Below are 22,139 nucleotides of genomic sequence, written 5' to 3' on the forward strand. Positions count from 1 at the left end.
CACCCTAGCCACAAGTAAATAGGTACAGAAATATGTACACAAACATGTATGAGGTGAGAAACCACCTCAATGTTAGCAACTGCTAGAAAGTGGTTCACTAACTGATACTTAATACATTCACTGGAGATGATGACAATCTTGAGAAAAATAGCGTTTCAAGTTAGTAACTGACGAACCGAGATATTCTTTTGTGTATTATCACAAAAAATGCTAAACGTTACACTAAACATTGGCATAACACAACTCTCTTAAATTAAGTACATCTTCAGTAATACAGAAATTACTTGAAAAGAAGTGGCAACAGAGATGAAGCTTGATGAGTACCAACATTTACTTAATGGCTTTTTCAGAATAGCTAAGGATAATGATTGTTTAGCTGCAGGTGTAGCTTTTTTTGATAACAAAAGTTCTCAAAACAAATATTTACTACGAAAACCACACTTTCAGGCACCTGTAATGATGGTAAACTTTGTTCTCAGTCTTTAATAGAAAACAAAAAGACTGACAAAAATAGAAAAAGAAAAAACGTAAATTAGAAGTGACAATAAAGAATTTGTTTAAAATAAGGTAACTTAGTTCGCAAAATCCCCGCTAGATAGTAGATGCTTATTGATTTCCTCACTACTGTGCCACTATTAGTTTAAAAGTTACTTACTAGGTGGCAGAAATAGTACTAACCAAACGTACGTTTTGTCAGGCTTTATTTAGTACTTAGGCGCGTCAACAACTGATGGTATCGCTTCAGGAGAGTGTTCTCTCGTTACAGACAACACTTCTTATACCGGCCAGTGAGCTGTAAGGTTTTGACATACTGTTTTTTAAGTAAATATTATTATTTCTCATAATCAATGAAATAAATAGTGTTAATAGATTGTAAGATAAAAATTTAAGCAGAAAACCTACTTGAAACGGTAAAGGCTTTATTAAACTTAGTTTTGATGATCTCGAAACGTTAAAAAACAAAGTTTTGTTTTATTAAGATAGATTTCGGCAACCAATAGATCATTGTTATTTATTTTTGGTAGCTCATAAAATTGCTTCAATGATTCTGTTAATAAAAATGAATATTGAGTTAATCTAAGCATTTTAAACCGTTCAGTTTAATGATTAATTTTTGTTTAAACCTCTCGAACTTCCACTTCTGAATTTTCAACCCTTTTCGAAGTTGAAGTTTCCTTGATCTTATAACAGTTTAGTGTATGCGATTCCCTAAGACGCCATGCAGAGATGATTATCCAATCTTGTGGCCTTTTAAAATTGCTGCTAAAAATGTAGTTTGAAACAATAAGTTGAACTTTTAAAAGTTATAAATAAGGAACGGATTTTTATGTATTTAAAAATGCCAAATATTTAATTAAAATATGCATTTATTTTCGTCAATTATGTGGAAAATATGTGATTTTCTTAAAATATTTTCTGGAATATTTAAGTAAAATGGACATTTTTTTTATGAAAATCGTGAAATGGTGGAATGATTGCATTTTTCGAGAACCTCACAGTTCAAAAGGAATGGCTTTGAATCCACATCAGCATCACTGTCAAGTTTTCCAATAACTGCATTGGCAATATACCTGCCCTCAACGTCAGTGGTTTCATCAATTGACACCAAAATCGGTCCATCTTTGATATGTTCTCGAATTTTGGTTAGTGTATCTTTATAGACATCTTCCAGGTAGTTTTTCCTCAGAGCGCTCTCGTCAGGCATTTTGTTCCCAATATAGGTCTCTAAGAATCCTTTGAAATGAGAATTTTTAAGTTTGTAGAAAGGGATATCTGCTCTAACCAAAGCCCGACACAGATCTGTACTCAGAGTAGACTTACTTGATGGAGATGTAAGGAAGGCTTGATAGGACGTCCTCTCTTTCTTTCTGTTTTTATTCACTATGTGCGATCCGGTGGCAATATGTTGGATGACTTGGAAACATTGAGAGCAAGAAACGCGCTTGTCTCATTGCTAACGCAGTACAAAATGTCTCCATCACTTCGAAAAAGTTCTGCTGGAAACTCGCGAAGATATTTAGCAACCAGTTGTTTGTTTGAGGCCGATGTTCGTGGCATTTCACCCAAAAAAGATTACACTAAGTGACCGAACGAAATGAATTGGACATTTCAACGAACGAGCTGAAAGAACAGACAACGTCAGACAACTTCAAAGAACTAACAAGTGCCCGTCACTGTTTAGCAGCATTCTGTGTAAATTACAATAACCATTGTACCCACTGTGATTCACAGCCCTACAGTCTGTGGTTCACAGTTCCTGTCAACCACCTCCCAATTATGAAAATATGCCCAAAATGAAAAATATGTACATATTTTGATTAAATATGTAGAAATATTTATTTATTTTAATCAAATATGTATAAATATGCGATAACATCCAAATATGTGGAAATATGTGAAATAAAAGTAGACTCAAACGGCTTAAAAAGTGTCAGTATGAATACTTCTAGTTGAAAAACGTCTGTAAATTGCCTAGAAAAAAATATGTAAATACATACGAATCCGTTCCCTAGTTATAAATTAAGGTGGACTATTTGATCGCCGCCTCTGTGGGGAAATACAATTTAATTGATGGCGAATACTTATATTTTTTAAAATTTATTTAGAATACATCAACAAGTTTTTAAAATATCTTATTACTGCAGATAACAGAAAAATATAGTTACTTTTTTTTTTCACTTTACAGATTACAGTTAGAATTTATTTAATAAATAAATATTTATATATACAATACAAGAAACTAATTCTACATTTTGATAAAAAACTAGCATTGTAATGGGGATGGGTCATTAATATGGTCCCAAGAAAATGAATATTATATTTTTGATGAAAAATAGAAATTTATTTTTTCTTTTTTTATCTATTTTGGTCAAAATACATTATTAAAAAATTTATCGAATTGTGCCAATGTATGGTATTAAAAAATAGTGTTAATCAGACCAATTGGAAAAACCTTAAGAGATAAATTAGTGCACTATTTTAAATAGTTTTATAGATTAGTTTTCTTTATGAGTGTAGATAAAAATTAAAGTGTTTCATATACACAAAAATAATTCAATAAAGACGAAACCTTTTTAGGAGCTCATTTTAGAAGCTCCTGATCAAGAGCTACCATTAATATAATCAATGGTAATAAGAGATAATGAAGAAAATAGATTTTCAAAAAATTATTCCCTCTGGCAATTGCTGGTTAATTTTTTTTTTACCTTCTCATCATCATTTTTAAGTCGCCGATCGATTATCATAGAAAACAATTAAATTCTAAGCAATTTTCTAAATAATAATTGGTAATAATATCACAGCTTCGAAGCATTTAAAATCAAAAAAAGGGAGCTACATAAATCTTAACTATGAATAGATAAAAGAAAAATTATAAAAAGGTACTTGTTTTACGTCTTTTAATTGACTTAAAAGAAAAAAAAGAACTCCCCCTCTATCTACAATTCTCAAACTTCTAATTGACAAATTTTTCTACAAAAGTTGGAGTTTTGACTAAAATATCTGTCTCTGATCTATCTGATTAGTAGAATCAAACATAGTCATGAATTGTCTTTCAGACTCAAGCCAAAAGCTGGCCGAACTCTTGTTGAATCCCGTAATATCACAATTTAAAAAAGAAATAATAATAAATAAAATAAATATTGTAAATAGTAAAGTTCGGTCAAGTAGTGGACTACTTCCTTCTGATGTTTGACAAGGAACTGAACCATATCCTGTGTAAAAAAAGATCGCTACCAAAAGAACAGTCAAATTCTACGTCATACACAAGTATGTGTAATGCGGTGATGACTCTAGGGATTCGTGTTTGAATGTCTCCTCTACAACTGCTCGAAACTCGTCAGTGGTTGAACACCTTTGTTTTGCTGACATTCTCCTACGGAGTAAGATCTGCTGATGTCGGGATGGAGTGCTTTGCCGAGAGGAGAGAATGGTAGAGAGTGATTGAGGACAGTAAAGCCAAAGTAGAAGAGGAATTTAATAAAAGGAACACCAAAATAAACCAACTAATCTTAAACGATAAAACAATGAAGGTTTTTGTTTTGAATTTTTACAAATAAACCAAAAAATGTTTGGGGCAAAATCTCATCACAGCTTCCAACTGATGGCCCACGGGCAACTCTTCTAGAAGCAAGTCCATAGAGACACAGCATCCAGGCATCATAAGCCTGGATTGAGGTAATCTCACGCGAACTTTACTTTGCGGTTAAGAGATGGAAGCTTTTGAGTAAGGAATAGCGGTGCTTAAGACTGGTTATTCCCCGATTTTCCCTGGGCTCCTCAGAGTGTCTGGATAATTACCAGACATTGGATGGGAATATACCTTCCCATTCAATGCTCCCAGTTTCTTTTTTAATCTGAAAGGATCTTCTACAGAATATCTGGGTAGATTATTTGACGGAAAGGGATGTTTTTGGCACCAGAGAGCGGTTATCCCTCTGGACTGGCGGCTTTCTCTTCCCCGAACTGCTAGGAACTCCTAAGAAAAACCTGGGTACATAATTGCAGTCTATACATTAGCAAAAAAAGAGAAGTATTTTTGTCTTTCAAAAAACTAATTTGAATGACATGAAATTTTATATTTAAAATTTACTCCCACACCCTGAACTCTTCAAGTAGAACTGGACCTGCATTTTTGGAAGTACAAAAGTAAAGGCTAAAGTAAAAAATATATAAACCCAAAAACTCATCATGAACTTGGAGCGAATTGAGTTGCATAAAAACTATCAATAATTATTAACTGAATTTCGACGTGATAAAAAAAAAAATGTTAATCAATTTATACACTTAACTGATAAAAGATAAGCAAGAACTTTAACTTCAACTAGTCGCGTATAACTCATCAGAAAACAAAGTTGACAATAACTTAAACATTCAGGATTTTCACGATTTCTCAACTTATCCGCCAGCTATTAGCTCATTCAGACTTGATCGATAATTAAATCGATAAACAAAACAACAAAAAGGAAATCTTAGCTACATATGTTTGCATGAGAAGTATATAAAAGTTAAAATTAAATCAAGAGTATTTTTTAGAGAAGAAAAGATTGGGCTGATAGAAGAAAGAGAAGTATTAGTCATAAGTGATAAAAAGGGAACTAAAGATAACAGAAGTATAGTTCAAGTATAGTTAGATGAAGAAATATCGATAGCAAAATGAACACAAATTTAGATTAGTGCGCAATAATGAAAATACATTTTTTTTTTAACTTTTCTTTCTTTATCGTAATTCTGCTTTAAACTAAAATTTAAGCACTTTTTTTTTAAATTTTTCTAACTTACGTTGATTGTAAAAATCATTTTGATTGCATCATTTGATTTTAAAAAACAATCAAGAAAATGCAACTTTTTTAAAAAAAATTCCTTGGTAAACAGACATTAATGGAAACAATGAGGCAGCATCTTTAATTGAAATTTAATTTAAACAAAAGAAAAATTCTTCTCATTGATTTATGTCTGATCGGCAATTTATTAATTTATAATAATCGATTCAAAATCGATTTGTATGAAACAAAACGATTTCTTTTTATTTTATAGCAATAATAATATACAACCTGTAGTCATAACCTCTCATTTAATTTTGGTTATAACTCTTAATGCCTCTGTATCATGCGAACTCTTCTCCTTTCAGCCCATCCTGCATCTTCTAAATGATCCTGATGCTGTAATAGATGACGATTTGTCTGTTGATGGGTATGGTATGTCAGGTCTACGCTGGATAAGCGTCTAAGTAGCTGTTGCGGGCAGGATACTTGCCTACATACTGGATTATTGACTTTTCTAGGTGTATCATGGCTGGAACTACGTCGAACTAAGCCAGCTGACGTTTTGTTGTCTGGTGGGCCTACTGGAAAAAAAGAAAATGGAAAAACAAAATGAAAAAAAATTGGATTTGTTTTTCTTAAAAATAAGAGGAAATAGTGAAAAATAATACAGATTTTACGGACTGGATCCCTTGAGTCAGAAAAATAAACGTTTTTACCAAAAAATGGTCTTTGTATGTCTGTCCGTATCCACCGGAACTCAAAAAAAAAACGATTAATCATTAGCTGCAGCTTTTCCCATTCTTTTTTGGATGCATTCACTTATCCTTCCTATTCTGAGCTTTCCGTAAACTACGTAATAAAGGTTATAATGTAATTATTACTTATTGGTACTTCATGTTTGTAATTATTTTAAAGTATATTTAATACGATCTATCGATAAATCGCAAGGAAGTTCAAATATGATATTTCGCTTAGATACTAATATAGGACGCAACAAAGAAGTTTCGATCAAAATCGGGAGTATTACTTTAAAAAGACAGATTTTCCGGATCTTTTATTGGTTTAAATTTCGTTTAAACTGGTTTCAAGAGCCTCAAATCCGGAAACTGACGTGTGAGAGCCCAGAGCACTAACCTTTCCGTTAATCCCATACCCTTAGAACAGACAAAAATTCAAGTAATCTTTCCATTTTTTTTTTTTTTTTAGGCAAACGCCCCAAAAAATCCAAATTAGCGGGGTCATGGACCTAACCGGAAACGCCTACTTTAACCTATTAACATGTTCTTTATCCTAAACAAATAAAAAAAAAAAACTTGATACACCCGGGATTCGAACTGTACATCTCCCACTCACAAATCAAATCCTTTAATAAATAAAAATGAAAAAAAATCCTCAATTATAGTAACGGAAGACAAAAAGGAAATTTAATCTGGAAAAACAAATTTGGAGGGAAAGATTCATGTATTGTTAAACGATCTCATATCTTAGTAACATTAAGATTATTATGAAAGGTAAAAGTGTGAAAATGCGATAGAAAATTGCTTTTCTAAATAAAGAGATTATTTCGAAGAAATATGAAAAACTATAAGCTTAAGTTTTCCCTAAATAATAATACAAAATAATCAACCAGAATTTTAAATATGATCATGCAAAATTTTTTTACGTGAGTGATGTAGATGAAGGGATTACAGTTTAAGAGCTATGGTGAATAAGAAGGAGCTGGAAGCTAATGCCTTTGGGAAGAGGCTTTGATATGGTCTGGTAAAGGAAGCTGTAAAAAGACAATAATTGCGAAGGGTATGGAGCAACTCCAATGTACGATTATGACTGGGCTTTGCTAAGAATCCCGAAGATGTATCTTTAAGAACGTTTAAGTTTTTACCAAAGAGAGGGAGAGAGGCTCCAGAAAAACCAGGCTAAACAACGGGGGGAAATTAGAGGGGAGATTTAGAGAAGCTGGATTTTCTTTTTTTGAGAGGGAAGAACATGCTGGAAGGAATTCAACCTTTTGAGGGTTGAAAGTTGGATTGTTTAGAGTTTTGCGCGATGTGGTAGTTCCAGGAGGGTTACAAGTTAAAGGTTGTTAACGGTGTCGAAAATCTTGAATTGGGAGGTCCACAAGGAAGAAAGGGGAGATAAGCAAGGGTTCGAGATCGACTACAAATTCTTTTGTTTTCACTTCAAATTATGGTCACTTCGTACGTAGTGATGGTACAACTCTTACTAAGGACTAAGTCTCAAACGGAGTAAAAAATTGGTGAGACAATATTTGTCGTCATCTCCCGTCTTCAAAATAACCTAGTATTGTACTTTTACCATTCACACAATACAATAAGCCCAGGTCCGAGCACTTGCATTACAAACATTTCATGATTATCATATATCTTGAAAACTAAGACATAAGTTGACCCGATATCTGCATTTACGTATTAGTACAGTCAAGGTACCGTTATCTATGGACGAATTTATTATTTATCCTTTAAAATTCATCAACTCATTACGCTTCTCATATCATCTGTTCCTCCATACCAGGGGTCGGCAACCTATTTTAGGTAGAGAGCCATTTCTCCTTAAATAATTTTTAATAAATCTTACCAAGAGCCGCAAGGATGAGAGTGTAAAGAAATATGTAGATTATTTTTATTCATAAATTATTATTATTTGTATTATTAAATTATTAAATGTTTTTATTTTCACATATTGCAAAGTAAATAAACAAATAAATAATAACTAAACCTGTGTTTGAATGAAAATGGCGGCAGTCCTATATATTACGTACTGTATTTTAATATAATTCTATTCAATTTCAAACCCATCTCATTTAAAATTCTTTTTGGAAAAATATCTTTACTTTAATAAATGAACTTTTCATTTGTTTCAATAAAATTGAAATATACAATTTATTTTAGACAGGCTGAAGAGCCACAAAATTTGGGTAAAAGAGCCGCGGGTTGCCGACCCCTGCCCCGTACCCATAAAATAATAAAAGGTCAACCTGAATACGTAGGGAAGCTATGAACGGATGGAAAGAAGAAATCGATTTGATAAAATCGACGTCGTGAAGATGGTGTTTACAGTGTCGTCATACACACGAGAAGGTCATCTACGTAGAGAGAAGAGAGTGGGGATGACTTTAGGAATAAAATACTGTTAAAAACGGAAGTTGCTTATTTCTTTTTGACAGGAAGTAGAACAGTAGAATTTTATAGAAATGGATATTTTACATTTTTGGCAAGCCATGTAAGAGGGCTGAATTGTAAATGATGAATATTTTTTAGTCTAAAAAAAAAAAATATTTTTTAAATATAATAATAACGTTTTGGAGAGAGAGATGATAAAGAATATAAGACGGAGGAGAATAAGAATATACGAGCTGATAATTAGCTGAGAGAAGAAAGAAGTCGCTGACACTGACCTGGTCTTACCTGGCGGCCTGTAGCTGGCCTGGGATTCTCTTCTAGCGTGTCTGGACATCGTTAGATCTGCTAATGACATTCTTCTATTGATCTGCTGATCGTTCCTCCTGCTTCCGCCGGTGGTGGCGCTGTTATCGCATGCCGCCTAAAAAAAACAAATCATTAAGAAGTTCTTCTTCAAGGAGTTTTACGATGATTCTAAGAAACAATTCATATTTGAGGAATTAGTTAGTCCACACTCTGTCACAGCTGGTTAATGAACTAGAAGGTGGATAATAGTTTCATAGCAAAGAGCTGGCTTAGAAGTTAAGACTGCTTGATTATGAAAATCTTCTCAAGAATTTTCTTGAGAAATCAAGATTTTGCTACAAAATATTCTGCAATATCAATATCAGAACTGGATCTTATCGAGTAATTGCTCAGTGTAATGGTATTTTTTAAAGTCCTGTTAATATCAAATTTCTTGAACAGTGATGACCACAACTATTCGGATCATAAAGTGGTGTAAAGTATGAGAGTGTGATGGCGAGCTAGAGTTTGCCTGAGGGTTGAGCGAGTGATGTTGACGTAAGTCTTTGAAAAGGAAACATTGTAGTCATTAAATATACAAGTGGCGTATTACAAAGTAATATATAATGTACGCATATCAAACAAAGGAAAAAAGGGAAAAAGTATCCTCTAAGATTCACTTACATTTTCCGCTTTCCTCCTAGCCCTTTCCTGGAAACAATCAGCCAAACTTGCTGTCACCGAGACCACCAACAGCACCACGATTATCTGACAGATCAAGGTGTTCTGGCTTTGATCTTCTTTCAGTTTCACCTCATAGCCTTCTTTTGGTGTTTGCATTGGAGGAGTACGGTCATCCATTGTCGGAAGATCTTGAACATTATGGTCACCGTCCATCCGATTTTCTTCAACAGTTTCTTGTACTTGAATGTCCAAAGTTTGTGTGATAATAGATTCTGGTAATGCAATGTCTATTTCCAGTACTTCTGGTAATGATTTTATGATTACCGGTGACTTTTTCAACTGGCCACAATGATTTCCAAGCGTTCTCAGCACACTCAATCCACTTTCACAAACTTTGGCCATTGAAAGCCAGGATACTCTGCAGTAGATTTCACTTGGACACTCGGTGAACATTTTCTGGTGTTGTTGTTGTTGTTGTTGTTGTTGAAGTGTGGCTGTTGATACATTGTTTCTTCCATGTTCAACTGAATAATCAGGCAATATGTAATAATAGACTAGTACATGGATAATGAATATGATCAGCGCTAATTGTATCTTAAGTTGATGGTACATTTGTTAATAATACTTGTTCTTTTTTTTTCTTTGATTGCTTCAAGTTTGGAGTCCCGGCGACATGTGATCTTGGCTACAGGTAGGTCAAGTTAACCGGGCAGCTGATTGTGCGCGATCAGTATGCTCAGATCGGGATAAGGAGAGCGCTGGCGCTGTTCTGCCAACCCTCCCACCACCCACTGATGGGAAAGTGAAGTCCATGTCATATCGATCCACCAGTTCCCGGCTACAACTCCTCTTGAACATCATAGCCCAGGATCCATCCCACGTCCTCCTTGTAAACACACACTGACACTAACTACAGCTAACGATACCCTTAAAGTATTCCCCTGTCTACTTCTTTATTCTAAGAAAGAGCTATATATTTAATAGATCTTCTACTTTAATACATATTTCAGCTAACAATTTGTCCGCACTGTTAAACATCAATCCATTTTATATTACATCAGGTAAAAACATAAAAAAAAAATAGCTCACAAGAGAACCACAATTTCCCGTTTAACATCGTCTTCACAGACAATAAACATTTTACATAAGGGTTTTTCTTTTGTACTATAAACAAAATCTCTAATAAATTGATTTTGAAATTGGAAAATAAAATCAAAACAGAATTGCAGCAAAATTTCCCCTTGAAAAGTACGATCTCATAACCTATATTAGAAATTATTACTTTTCATTTTTCCGTTAAAACACGAGTAAAATGGTTGAGGTTATAAAAACATATAAACTTTAATATGGATTTTTTAAAAATACATATTAACTTTAATAAAAGCCAGAGTAAAAGAAAGAAAAGAAAGCTAGTACCGCAATACATCTCTGCTTTGCGGTTATAGTATACAACCCGGCCCCTTAAACACAACATTTTGGCTCAAAATCTTATTTATTTTTTTAAATTTAAAATTTTCTTCAAAATAATATTATCTATTGCGCATGCTCCTTTAACTGGTTTATTTTAAGATGGCGATTAAATAAGACTATAAAAAACAAATATCCATTACTGAGTTTGTAAAACTTCCATTCTAAATTTCTATATTAATAATGGTTTTTTTAAAATAAAATTTTTTGGATACCAGTTTGTGTTTTTAAAAGTTATTTCAGTTCAAAAAAAAAAAAAAAATATTCAAAAATTATTATATACAAGTTGTTCACTGGAGCTGGAATGACGTTAATAAAATAAACAGGAGAAAAAAAGGTAAAATAAAGTTACTGGAGTCCAAAAGCTTTGGGGTTTATTAGGATAGCGGAGGGAGAAGACAGTTATGGGTTTAACAAAAAAGGATCTTTAACTAAAGATAAGAATCTCCGTAAAAATGGGTGACCATCCCAGTCTCTTAGGTGTGGTAGTCTTAAGATCCAGTCCAGCGTTCTGTTCTTTTTTATCTAACAAGTTGATCTAAGACCGGCCAGCTGATCTGATTCCACTCCTCTGCAGTCTTTATTAAGTATCCTACTTAGCCAGGAAAAACTAATCGCTCTCTGAAAAGAAGTCGCCCTCTGAATATGCCCTCCTACTTTTTAAATAACCCAAAAACAAATTTTAATAAAATAACAATGTAGCCCAAAAAAGTGTAAAAACAAGCTCGGAAAATCAGGTTTATATACAAGGTGTTCATTTTAAGACGGCTCAAATGCATTTCATGCTTAAATGGTTAATCTGAGCTAAAAAAATGGTAGAGGAAAAATTTGTTGCCCGTCACCTCTAGTTTCAGAATATGTGACTTGATTTTAGATTCCTGCCCGCATACGTGGCTGACACGCGACCAAAAGTGAGGGTTTGCAGTTGACCCCCATTTTCATATACACAGTTTTAAAGAGTATGAAAAGTTATGAAAGAAATCGGAAATCTCAATTCGATATCTTCAAAATTAAAGGTGCTAGGCCATTTCAAAATCTGGGTATTTATTAATCATATTTCAATTTTTTAACTTCGTTATCAAAGAGAAAGAAGAGCACGCGATAGGTCATTTTTATGTATTTTTTTCATCCCCTTTCTAATAAAAATATTGCCAAGGCAGTAAAGCTAGTATTTTTCTTAATATCGGGAGATAAGTCGTTTTCCGAGTGATTTTTCTAAGAAAAAACAAATGTTAAGAGCTTTAGATGTTCTCAAGCATACACAAAATGGCTAAAAATTAATTTTACATCTGTTACAAACAAGAAGGTTTAATAATTATTTGATAATTTTGGGAGAGTTGCGTTTAATTACCAAAAAAAAATTGGAAACCTCCTGCCACAGATTTAAGTTATCAATATCTTTCATTTAAAGGATCAAACTTATTCTTTAATTTATCAAATAATGCACTTTACACAACTTTTGTGAAGCATGTACTGTGCCTTCAAAGGTGCCTACTCTGGCTCGCAATCCAGATTAGCCTGGGGGTTATCAACTCCTCTCTGTATCTGAGGAGGCACCTTTGAAGGCACAGTACATGCTTCAAAAGAGGAAGGGAAGCCCTGGTTAGAGTATACGTACGTCATGCCCAAGTACAAATAAACCCTTTCATAACTGTCTAGAAAACTGGTGGAAACTGAGGAGGAAAAAAAGCTGCCCTTTACAGACGCATTTCTGGTGAACTTTTATTGTTCCAAATCGGAGTTTAGACACACAGCTATTAGAACCGCTCATTAAGATTCTACGATTGGTTAGGAAGTCCAATATTGTTCAAAGATAAAATTGTTGTATCCAATTTCGAGATTAATTGGCACCTTCCTGTGGATTTGTCCAATAATATGTTGTTATTTGGATATCCAATTAACCCACACGGATATACCAATACGAGAAAACGATGCTTTTGCTCCTCAAAACTTGTTGAAAATTTCCAAATAACCAAGAAAAAGTGGGTGATTTAAACTTATGAGGGGTATCAAAAATAAATTGTTTTAACTGATTCTTTTATTTTTATATTTATTAAACAAAAGATAAATATCAGAAATAAGGTGGGAGCGGAGACAGTAAAAAACAAAACAAAAAATAGACGGACTGACAGACAAAGGTCAATCTAATTAGGCAGGGCAGTAGAGACCTGATGAACGTCTCTTCCACAAGAAGAACTTCTTTTAAGAATAGAGGTGGACCGGTTTATCCTTCCACTTCGCCCCCTCCTCCTAACCAAACCAACCAAAAACTCTTGGTCTTTCTAAAACTACCAAAAAATTTAATGACCTTCTGGAGGTAAAACTGGACTAGAAAATTGTTATCTGGAATCTTGTCTTCCTCTCTCTTTCCAATTTTATGTAAAATGGAGGAAAGCGCGCGCGCGCGAGAGAGAGAGAGAGAGAGAGATTTTTTTTGTAAATAATAAAGTTGGATCTCTCGATTTCAAATCTTTGGAAGCATTTTGGAGAACGGGTTAGTGAAGTAATTTATCATCTGTGACGTAGCTGTGTGGCCAATTAAGTTTGCCTGGGTGTTGGAGGGCATGGAGTTCAAAGTCAAATACTATTTTGAATTCACTAATCAGCGATACTGTTATTTTCAAAAAAACACTTGCAGAATTCTAGTTCGCAGTTTTTGGGAAGTTGATTGTTGAACGCAAAGAAAAGCCTATAGCGATTTTCCTACCAACAGTGTGTCCAAGAGGTACGAAAAGGGAAAAAGTTTTTTTGAAATCTACCAACCATCTACGAGGTGTGGCTATTACGAATAACGAGAATAATGCTGCTACAGAAGAACTATGCATGCGCCAAATCCTAACGACCTATAGCTGTGCAGCAGCGTAAAGCCTCTTCTCTTTCGATTGCAGCGTCTCAAGTGTTTGTAGAGTAAACTCTGTCTGACTGGAACCGTCGTTTTTGTGTTGAGTTTTACCGAAAACATGATACTACACTTGTAGTAGAGCAACGAATTGTCGTGAAATTTCACGTGAAACTGGGTAAAACCGTTACTGAAACTTATCTTTTATTAAAAGAAGTTTTAAGACGATGAATGTTAATCACGTGCGCGAGTTTTTGTTGTGGTTCAAGCGTTTCCAAGATGGCCGAGAAGACGTCGGAGATGTTGACCGCCCGGGTCGCCCTTCCACACGTCCAAAACGGATGAAAATATCCGATTATAGTTGATCAACATTACTAACGCGAGGTGCTTGCTCAACTCCGTGAAAGAGTAAGGAAAAAAACGACCCGATTTGTGGAAGAACAAGTCATGGGTTCTCTCCATCAAGACAACGCGCTGGCTCACACTGCATTGTCTGTCAAGACGACGTTTCTAGCCAAGAACAACATCCCAGTTTTAGGCCACATCCGCCTTATTCGCCTGACCTGGCCCCATGTGACTTTTTATCTGTTCCCCAAAGTCAAAGTCTGCATTAAAAGGAACACGATTTCAGTCCGTTGAAGCTGTGAAAGAAAAAGCGGCACGCGTCCATGCAGGAGCTGACAGAAAAAAAGACTTCCAGCACTGTTTCGAACGATGGTAAATTCGCATGGAACGTTGTAGGGATAGGGGAGGGGTGTATATTGAAGGTGACAATAATTTTTAAATTTAAAATAAAATGTTTTACAGCATCAGTCTCGTTATTTAATAGCCACACCGCGTAAACTAGCCCTTCTACAGGAACCCTACTGCTTTTTTCCTTTTCCTTTTTCTTTTTCCGCTCAAAGCCCTGTGATTGGAAGCGCCAAGATTTTCCTTCACCACAAGATTTAAGGAGAATTCTAACGAATTCCATTCAAAACCTTACTAGGTGATTTGTATCCGTATATCTTGATATGGGCAAAAACATTGTAGTACCACCATAAACCAAACCAAGCCTTGTCTTCGCCATTGATGAGCTCTAAAGTGTCCATGTTGTTTATGCCCACAAAGGTAATAAAAGGTTTACAAATCACCTGATCATTATGCAGCCGGAAGGTGAATTCGCTTTTCTAGAAATTTATTTCTACCAATTCCTGTTTCTCTTTAAATATATATATGTATATATTTGTTCTATAAATATATATAGACTATTTACATACAATCCAAGGTGCGTATATATACAAGCTGCTGCACCAATGGTGCATTGTACAAGAACTTTACAGGTAATTGGGTGTCTACTACATCTCACCCCCTCTTTCTTCCTTATCCAGTCAGTAAAAACTTGACTGGAATTTGTTACTTTGCTTATTCCTAATAAGATACAACTTCTGGATATTTATGACTTTTCCCACTTACTTTTCGTAAGAATGAGTGTTACAATTGTAAAGTTTTTTTTGGTTTTTGTTAAACCGGAAATAAACGTGTCAAGCTACGAAAAAGGTGATTCAGTCAGTCAGTCAAAGGTCAGTTAGTGACAGACATGGAGCTAAAAAATTTGAAAATTTTTCAAATAAATTTTCAAATTCCCCCCCCCCCCAAAAGAGGCTATTTTACAACTTTATTAATTTTAAAAATGAAGAAAATCTAAATAATCTAAACGTAATGAAAATTCCAAAGTTAAAAGCATTAGAAATAAGATTTCCTTTACTGATTAAAGGAATTATAACCTTACCCACATCCTGTTACAAAATCTAAATAAAAGCCCACCCGTCATCCTTAGTTGGTTACTAAATGGCCATTAAATCGGACAGTTCAAGTTTTAAATATACTTAGTTGAAGCATAGTCAAATTTATTTGATACTTGCTTTAAGCATTGACTTAAAAGCAATATTTCAAGTCAACTAACAAATGCTTAGTTCGATCAAAAGTTCTTTTTCGAGATTGTTTGGAAATCGAAGGTACTATCGATAGAAATAATTCTCCTTAATAAGGGGATACCAGCGCTTCCATGTCATTTGAATGGTCCCCACTTTCGTTGCTATGGTAATAAATACAAGATGGACAAAATACTTGTTATTTACTTTAAAGAAATAATTATGTAATAAGGACTGATAATTAAGATAACATTTTTAATGGCAGTTAATACGTAAAAGAAGCTATTAAATTACAGAACTAGGAACATCAATTAAAGCACAATAACTGATTGTGTGGTTTTCATTTAATAATAGAAATATAATGCTGCTAGACGGCGTAAGTTCGAACATATTTTTTCAATTAGATGTTTATGAATTGTACGCAAAGAAATCAAATGAAAGAATGTTAACAATCACACGAAAATTCCCATTTTCAAAATTAGGAACTATATATGTAAATCTTATAATGGATAATTCAGATTGTAATAAAACTGAAAATAATCTTGAAATTAAACTTTTGTCCAAAAAAAAAGTTATACAAGAAAAATTACAAAGATAAAAGTTTTTGATTTTCTTAGCTATATTAAGTTCAGAGAAAATCTAAGTTGTAATTTATGTTGAAACGTACTTCAAAAGGGGCGCTATCTTAAACCGCTCACAAAAAAAAGCGTCCTTTACAAAAACTTTAATCGACAATTGATTCAAATAAATTTTTGTTTTCTAATAAATGGGTTGTTATGACAATAAGCAGGCTGAGAGTAAACCAAGCGGTGTGTGGATCGTATCTTCACAGGATCAACAAAAAGGTCCTCTCTCCTCTTTGCGTAGATTGCAATGAGGAGGAGGATTTCAAACATTAGCCCTTGGATTTTATTTAATGGTTAATAAAAGAAATTTACAGTAAAGTATGTTAGGCGGTAGACTATACCCGCAATGCTAAGGTGTATTGTTGGTTTAGTGGGTTCAATTCCCCTGGTCTAGGCCTTGGACTTTATTTAATAGTTTAATATGAGAAATTTACAGTAAAGTATGTTAGGCGGTAGACTATACCCGCAATGCTAAGGTGTATTGTTGGTTTAGTGGGTTCGATTCTCCTGGTCTAGGTCTTGGACTTTATTTAATAGTTTAATATGAGAAATTTACAGTAAAGTATGTTAGGCGGTTATAGACTAGACCCGCAATGCTAAGGTGTATTGTTGGTTTAGTGGGTTCGATTCCCCCAGTCTATGCTTTAGATTTTATTTAATGGTTAATATGAGAAATTTATAGTAAAGTATGTTTGCTAGTCGCCTCCGTCCACGACACCTAATTTGGTAGTTGGAGTAAAGCCCGCCTGAAAAAATAGGCAATTACTTTACTTTACCCGTCCACCAAATTTTGTGAAAACCTATTTTTTTTTTATAATCGGAAGTCCATAAAAATGATAATTCACCACACACCATTGAAACCATTAAATAAGGCAGAGAAAATCTATTCGAATATCACCCGCACTTTTACATAAAATATTATCTAAAAACGTGACAAAATGGCCTAGACTTCCATAGCCTTCATAATCTATATAGTTAACTGTAATCATTATATATTATGTTTTATTTAATTAAGAAAAGCATTGCTGGAGAAAAATACTGGAATACTAACCAGAGCTTAGGTCACGTTCTGCCCGGAGAAATAATATATTTATGTTTTGCAAATTTATTAATTATTAATTGAACTTTATTACACCATGTTTTGCATTTTATCTAGTTTATTAAAATAAATTTTTCTTCACTTCTTTTCTACTGCAATTACAATTTACGGGATTCATGCACGAGATTATTTTAGTAATAATCTTGTAAAGATATGCGGGGGATTCTTGCTTAACTGAAAGTGAGCAGCATCTCCAGAGAATTGAAGTAGGAAAATGTCGGGTGTGTATGCTTTTATTTTAATGCGAAATTCACGAAAAACTTTTATCCCTTCCCTCCATCCCGATAATCCAGCATGATAAGTGATGTTGGATGATGGAAAAGTTGGAAGAGTTATTTGAAAAGATGGAAAAGCGACCCTAATCGATTGGAGGGAAGAAAAAAGAAGAAGCGGCAATAAAAAAAAAGGAGCAAGGGTTAGGGAAAATACCGTGGGAAACTTGCACGATGTTATGTGGTTAGTGGAGTTGGTAGCACTGTAAAGTATAATATCTACGAGGCCGTGGAGAGGTGAAGTTTTTTAGAAAAAAAAAAGAAAAAAAAAAAGTGTCACTCAAAAACATTTATTGTTGCAATTGAGAGAGCGTCCAAGACAGCGAGAAGAGATTGTAGATTGGCCAACCTGTACAACCACATACAATACAAACTAACAAACTACACACAACTACATGCACTAGAAGATGGCAGTTATCAACTACAATTCATATTTACTGTGATCCGTGTCCAATTCCACCGAACTCTATCACTGCGATATGTGGTCAACTTTTTTTTTGGTGAGGGGGGATAATAATTGTGAAATTGTCGTATAATAATAACTAGCTTACAACACTGTGTGCCCCACTGGTTATACGAGAATTTATACCATTTTCTGTGGTAACAAGGGAAATTACTTTCAACCTAACGTGGTCATTCTATCTGGTTAGACCTGTAAGCAAATGGTAATTCTATAATTTCTATGCAGTCTCATTAAAAAATGAAATTTTACCAATTTTTCGACTGCAAAACAGAGAAACTGTTCTTTTGGGCATTTGTAGTAAATTTTACACCCTAGTTTCCGTAAAGAAAAGTTTGTCGAAGAGCTAACCGTTTTAATAAATTTTAATAAATTTTTAACAGACTCTACAGAGACCTATGAAGATGAAGCTAATATGTATTGTACTGGGTTCGGTTCCCGGTCTTAGGTCTTGGATTTTATTTAATGGGTTAATATGAGAAATTTACAGTAAAGTATGTTACGCGGTTTTAGGCTAGACCCGCAAAGCTAATGTGTATTGTTGGTTTAGTGGGTTCAATTCCCCCTGGTCCAGTCCTTGGATTTTATTTAATGGTTAATATGAGAAATTTACAGTAAAGTATGTTAGGCGGTTTTAGGCTAGACCCGCAAAGCTAATGTGTATTGTTGGTTTAGTGGGTTCAATTCCCCTGGTCTAGGCCTTGGATTTTATTTAATGGTTAATATGAGAAATTTACACTAAAGTATGTTAGGCGGTTTTAGGCTAGACCCACAAAGCTAATGTGTATTGTTGGTTTAGTGGGTTCAATTCCCCCTGGTCCAGTCCTTGGATTTTATTTAATGGTTAATATGAGAAATTTACACTAAAGTATGTTAGGCGGTTTTAGGCTAGACCCACAAAGCTAATGTGTATTGTTGGTATAGTAGGTTCGATTCCCCTGGTCCAGTCGGTCCAGTCCTTCGATTTTATTTAATGGTTAATATGAGAAATTTACAGTAAAGTATGTTAGGCGGTTTTAGGCTAGACCCGCATAGCTAAGATGTATTGTTGGTATAGTAGGTTGGATTCCCCTATTCCAGTCCTTGGATTTTATTCAATGGTTAATAAAAGAAATTTATAGTAAAGGATGTTTGCTTGAAAAGTTTGAATTACCACGAGTTACTTTTCTATAGCTCACATTTTCAATCAGAAGATTGTTAGGAGTTATGTGAATAGGCCTAAAAATAAAATGTTCCAAAAAAAGGAGCAACATCAATTTCTGGCGGTGCCTTCAAAAAATACTTTCTAACCGATCTGTGTATTATCGGCTCTAACTATGGCGATTTTAGACGTGGCTACACTGAGTCAGGGTGCGTTAGCAATCGCGTTTTATTAATAGAACAGTTTACAATAATGTATTAAAACTGCTATAAGCATTTCCGTTTCTTGTAATGATATAAAAAACTTTAAAGTAATTGCCCTAAATTACTAAGATTTCGTTAAAATGCAATGCTGTTGATTGAAAACAGTTATCGTACAAGTAGATGTGTTCCTATTAAACAGAACGTTATGAAAGATTAAAGTAATGAATAAATTGCAAAAAAGAAAAAAAGGTCCAGCGCAACATCTGTAGTAAAATTAAATTAATTATAATCAAAAATATGTTTCAGAGATCAATACGCCTGTTTTATGATTGGCGGACTTCATCAAAACTGGTAACGCTCTGGTTGCCGTGGAAACGTCAAAGTTAAATTAGTTAATAAAGTTGGGGCAATAATGTTAGGTACTTAGTAGGTAATGGTGAACTCTATTCTTGCTTTCATTTTGTAATTTAATAAATTCAAAAGTTATTACATGAAATTATTTATTCCAAAAAGCTAACGGTACCAACTGCAAGTTGGTTGACCTGCATGGGTTGTCCGGTAAAGGGAACATCCCGTGCTGGCGAAAATGACGAGAAACTAGTGGGTTATGATGAAAGTGCGAGAAGAGAGTGACATTTAAGTTCGAATTAGGTAATTGATAGAGGTGATTTGAAGATCAGATTGTTGGTACTGTTTCGTAAAAAAAACAAGTATCAATACAACGAAATATTTGTTGATTGAAGGGATTGAATACGATGGATGTTGGGGACAAATCTTTTCCAATCCGTAAAAATCAATGAATGATTGGCTGCACATGTCGCGTCTTTTGTAAGCAAAAAAAGCAAAGAATTACAGGAAGTGAATGAAACATTACTGCACGTATTGTTTCCGGTTTCAGCTCTTTGGAGCCATCATACTTTCTTCCCTCAGTAACCACTCACACACACACACACTCCAAAGTCTAATTAAATAGACAGGACGGGGGGAAGAGGAGCTTTAACTAATAGATGCCACAATAGACCGTTAGGAGTCACTGGCCAATCTTCGTAGATTCTAATATAAGACCCTCTATGTTAGGAGGATACCTGCTTTGAAAAGAAGTCCAATCCTGAGGGGTGCACCCAATTTAAATATATATATATATATATATATATAAGATGAAAGCTTCACAAAATAAAATAAAAACAAATTCGTCCCCCTGAATCAGCATGAATTTAGTAAATCAACCCATAAGGCAATAAAGTCGATTATAATCGATTATGTTTGCAGAGTTACACAATAATTGGGGCTCTTGTTGTTTACTGGGAATGGTGAATAAGCCGTCGACTGAGAGAGATATAGATAGAGAGAGAGAGAGAGACAGAGCAAGGTCTGAGAGTGATAACGGTTGTGCTGATAAGAAGTGCTAGTTTATTATCAGCAATGACCTGGACTCACTGTTGGATGTTGGGGAACATCTTTTGCAATCCATGAAAATCCAAGTTCTTTTTAGTGAAAGCACAAAATCCAAAAAAATCTGTCTGATTTTAATTTTACCGGAAGTAAGCGAAAGCAAAAAAAAAAAAAGAAAAAAGATATTAATCTTGAAAATGCTCTAACATGCTTAGCGAAATAATCATTGTCTTATTCAAGAGTACTGTTACTTAGATGAAGTTATATATTATGAAGTTTATCAGCCTATTAAAGTTTTTGTAGAACTTGTTTTAGGTGCAAGGCTGTGTAAAGCTCAGGCAACAAACTGACCCGTTCAGCTTTTTTTGCCTGTAGCCTTGTTTTTTTTTTGAAAAAAACAAGGAGTTTGTGCGTAGGATGACGATATAGTATGAGCGGTTAGAAGACTTAAAGACACTTAAAAACTGTAGCGGAGGGGGGGCGAACTCTGTCGTCACAACATTGTGTGCAGAGCTGCGCCGGTCAACCGGTCAAGCGCACCCCTTCTCCATCAAATCTTTGCCCCTCCTCCTCATTTCGTGCTCACCTTCTCTCACTCACTCACTCTTCTTAAAATCCCTCCTTATATCTGGAGCAAAACACCTGTCCCCGCTGGTCAAACTACCTTTTGAAAAACGGTTGAGCCACCTCACAACAAACAGGTCACACCAAAAAAAACCGGATCAACTTGCATATTATCGTATTTTAAAGTAACACAAAAAAGAATTCTTGTGTGACCCACTCACACGACTTTGTCTTGTCCTGATTTATCCTCAAAAAGCCCATTTTCTTTCAAATTCAGAAAACTGATGGCCAGATGAGAAATAGTAAAAGAAAATCGAGAAAATTCAAGACCAGATTTCTTTTTCAAGAATGAACAACTTCGTGCGCCAGAAATGAACATGACCCCACAGAATTTTGACCTTCAAGGTACTCGTAAACACGTGCCATCGGCGGTGGACTTAAAGTTAGACGCAAGTACGAGCTGAAGGAAAACGTCAATCTTACGTCCTAACGAAGAAGATTTAAAAAAACTAGCTGAGAAATTAGTCAAAGACATTTAGACCTGTAATATTCTAAGTTTTGTCCAGCATCATTTAATAAGAAGAATAAGAAGAAAAAAAAAACTTCTAGCTAATTTTGGACAAGTATATGTCCAAGAGCTAGGCTCTCGCAGACTGGTCAATTTTTAAAAACATCACCTTCTCCAAGATAATGATAACCTTCTTCCAGTCGCTAAGTTTTGTCCAGTTTAAAAAAAAAAGCACCAGATGTACCCTTTAATCAGTGTGGAACGTGGCAAAAGACCAAGAAC

At 34.5% G+C, this 22,139-nt stretch overlaps 1 protein-coding gene across 2 annotated transcripts; it reads right to left on the reverse strand.

Annotated features, from left to right (window-relative positions):
* Nucleotides 1-2,605: 2,605 nt before the first annotated feature.
* On the reverse strand, nt 2,606-10,796 carry LOC141447477 (uncharacterized). Of its 2 annotated transcripts, none has more exons than XM_074115068.1 (3): nt 9,374-10,796; nt 8,690-8,825; nt 2,606-5,845 (listed from the first exon to the last, which is right to left on the reverse strand). In XM_074115068.1, exons 1-3 carry the CDS (start codon nt 9,983-9,985, stop codon nt 5,592-5,594), a joined length of 1,002 nt encoding a protein of 333 aa, XP_073971169.1. In that variant the 5' UTR covers nt 9,986-10,796; the 3' UTR covers nt 2,606-5,591. The 2 variants fall into 2 exon arrangements, with proteins under 2 accessions (XP_073971169.1, XP_073971170.1); XM_074115069.1 differs by having other exon boundaries at nt 2,609-5,845; nt 8,680-8,825.
* Between the last annotated feature and the right edge of the window lie 11,343 nt (nt 10,797-22,139).

The sequence above is a fragment of the Rhodnius prolixus genome, unplaced genomic scaffold, assembly GCF_049639745.1.
Source record: "Rhodnius prolixus isolate KJV_2025 unplaced genomic scaffold, Rpr scaffold_7, whole genome shotgun sequence".
Taxonomy (NCBI): Eukaryota; Metazoa; Arthropoda; class Insecta; order Hemiptera; family Reduviidae; genus Rhodnius; species Rhodnius prolixus.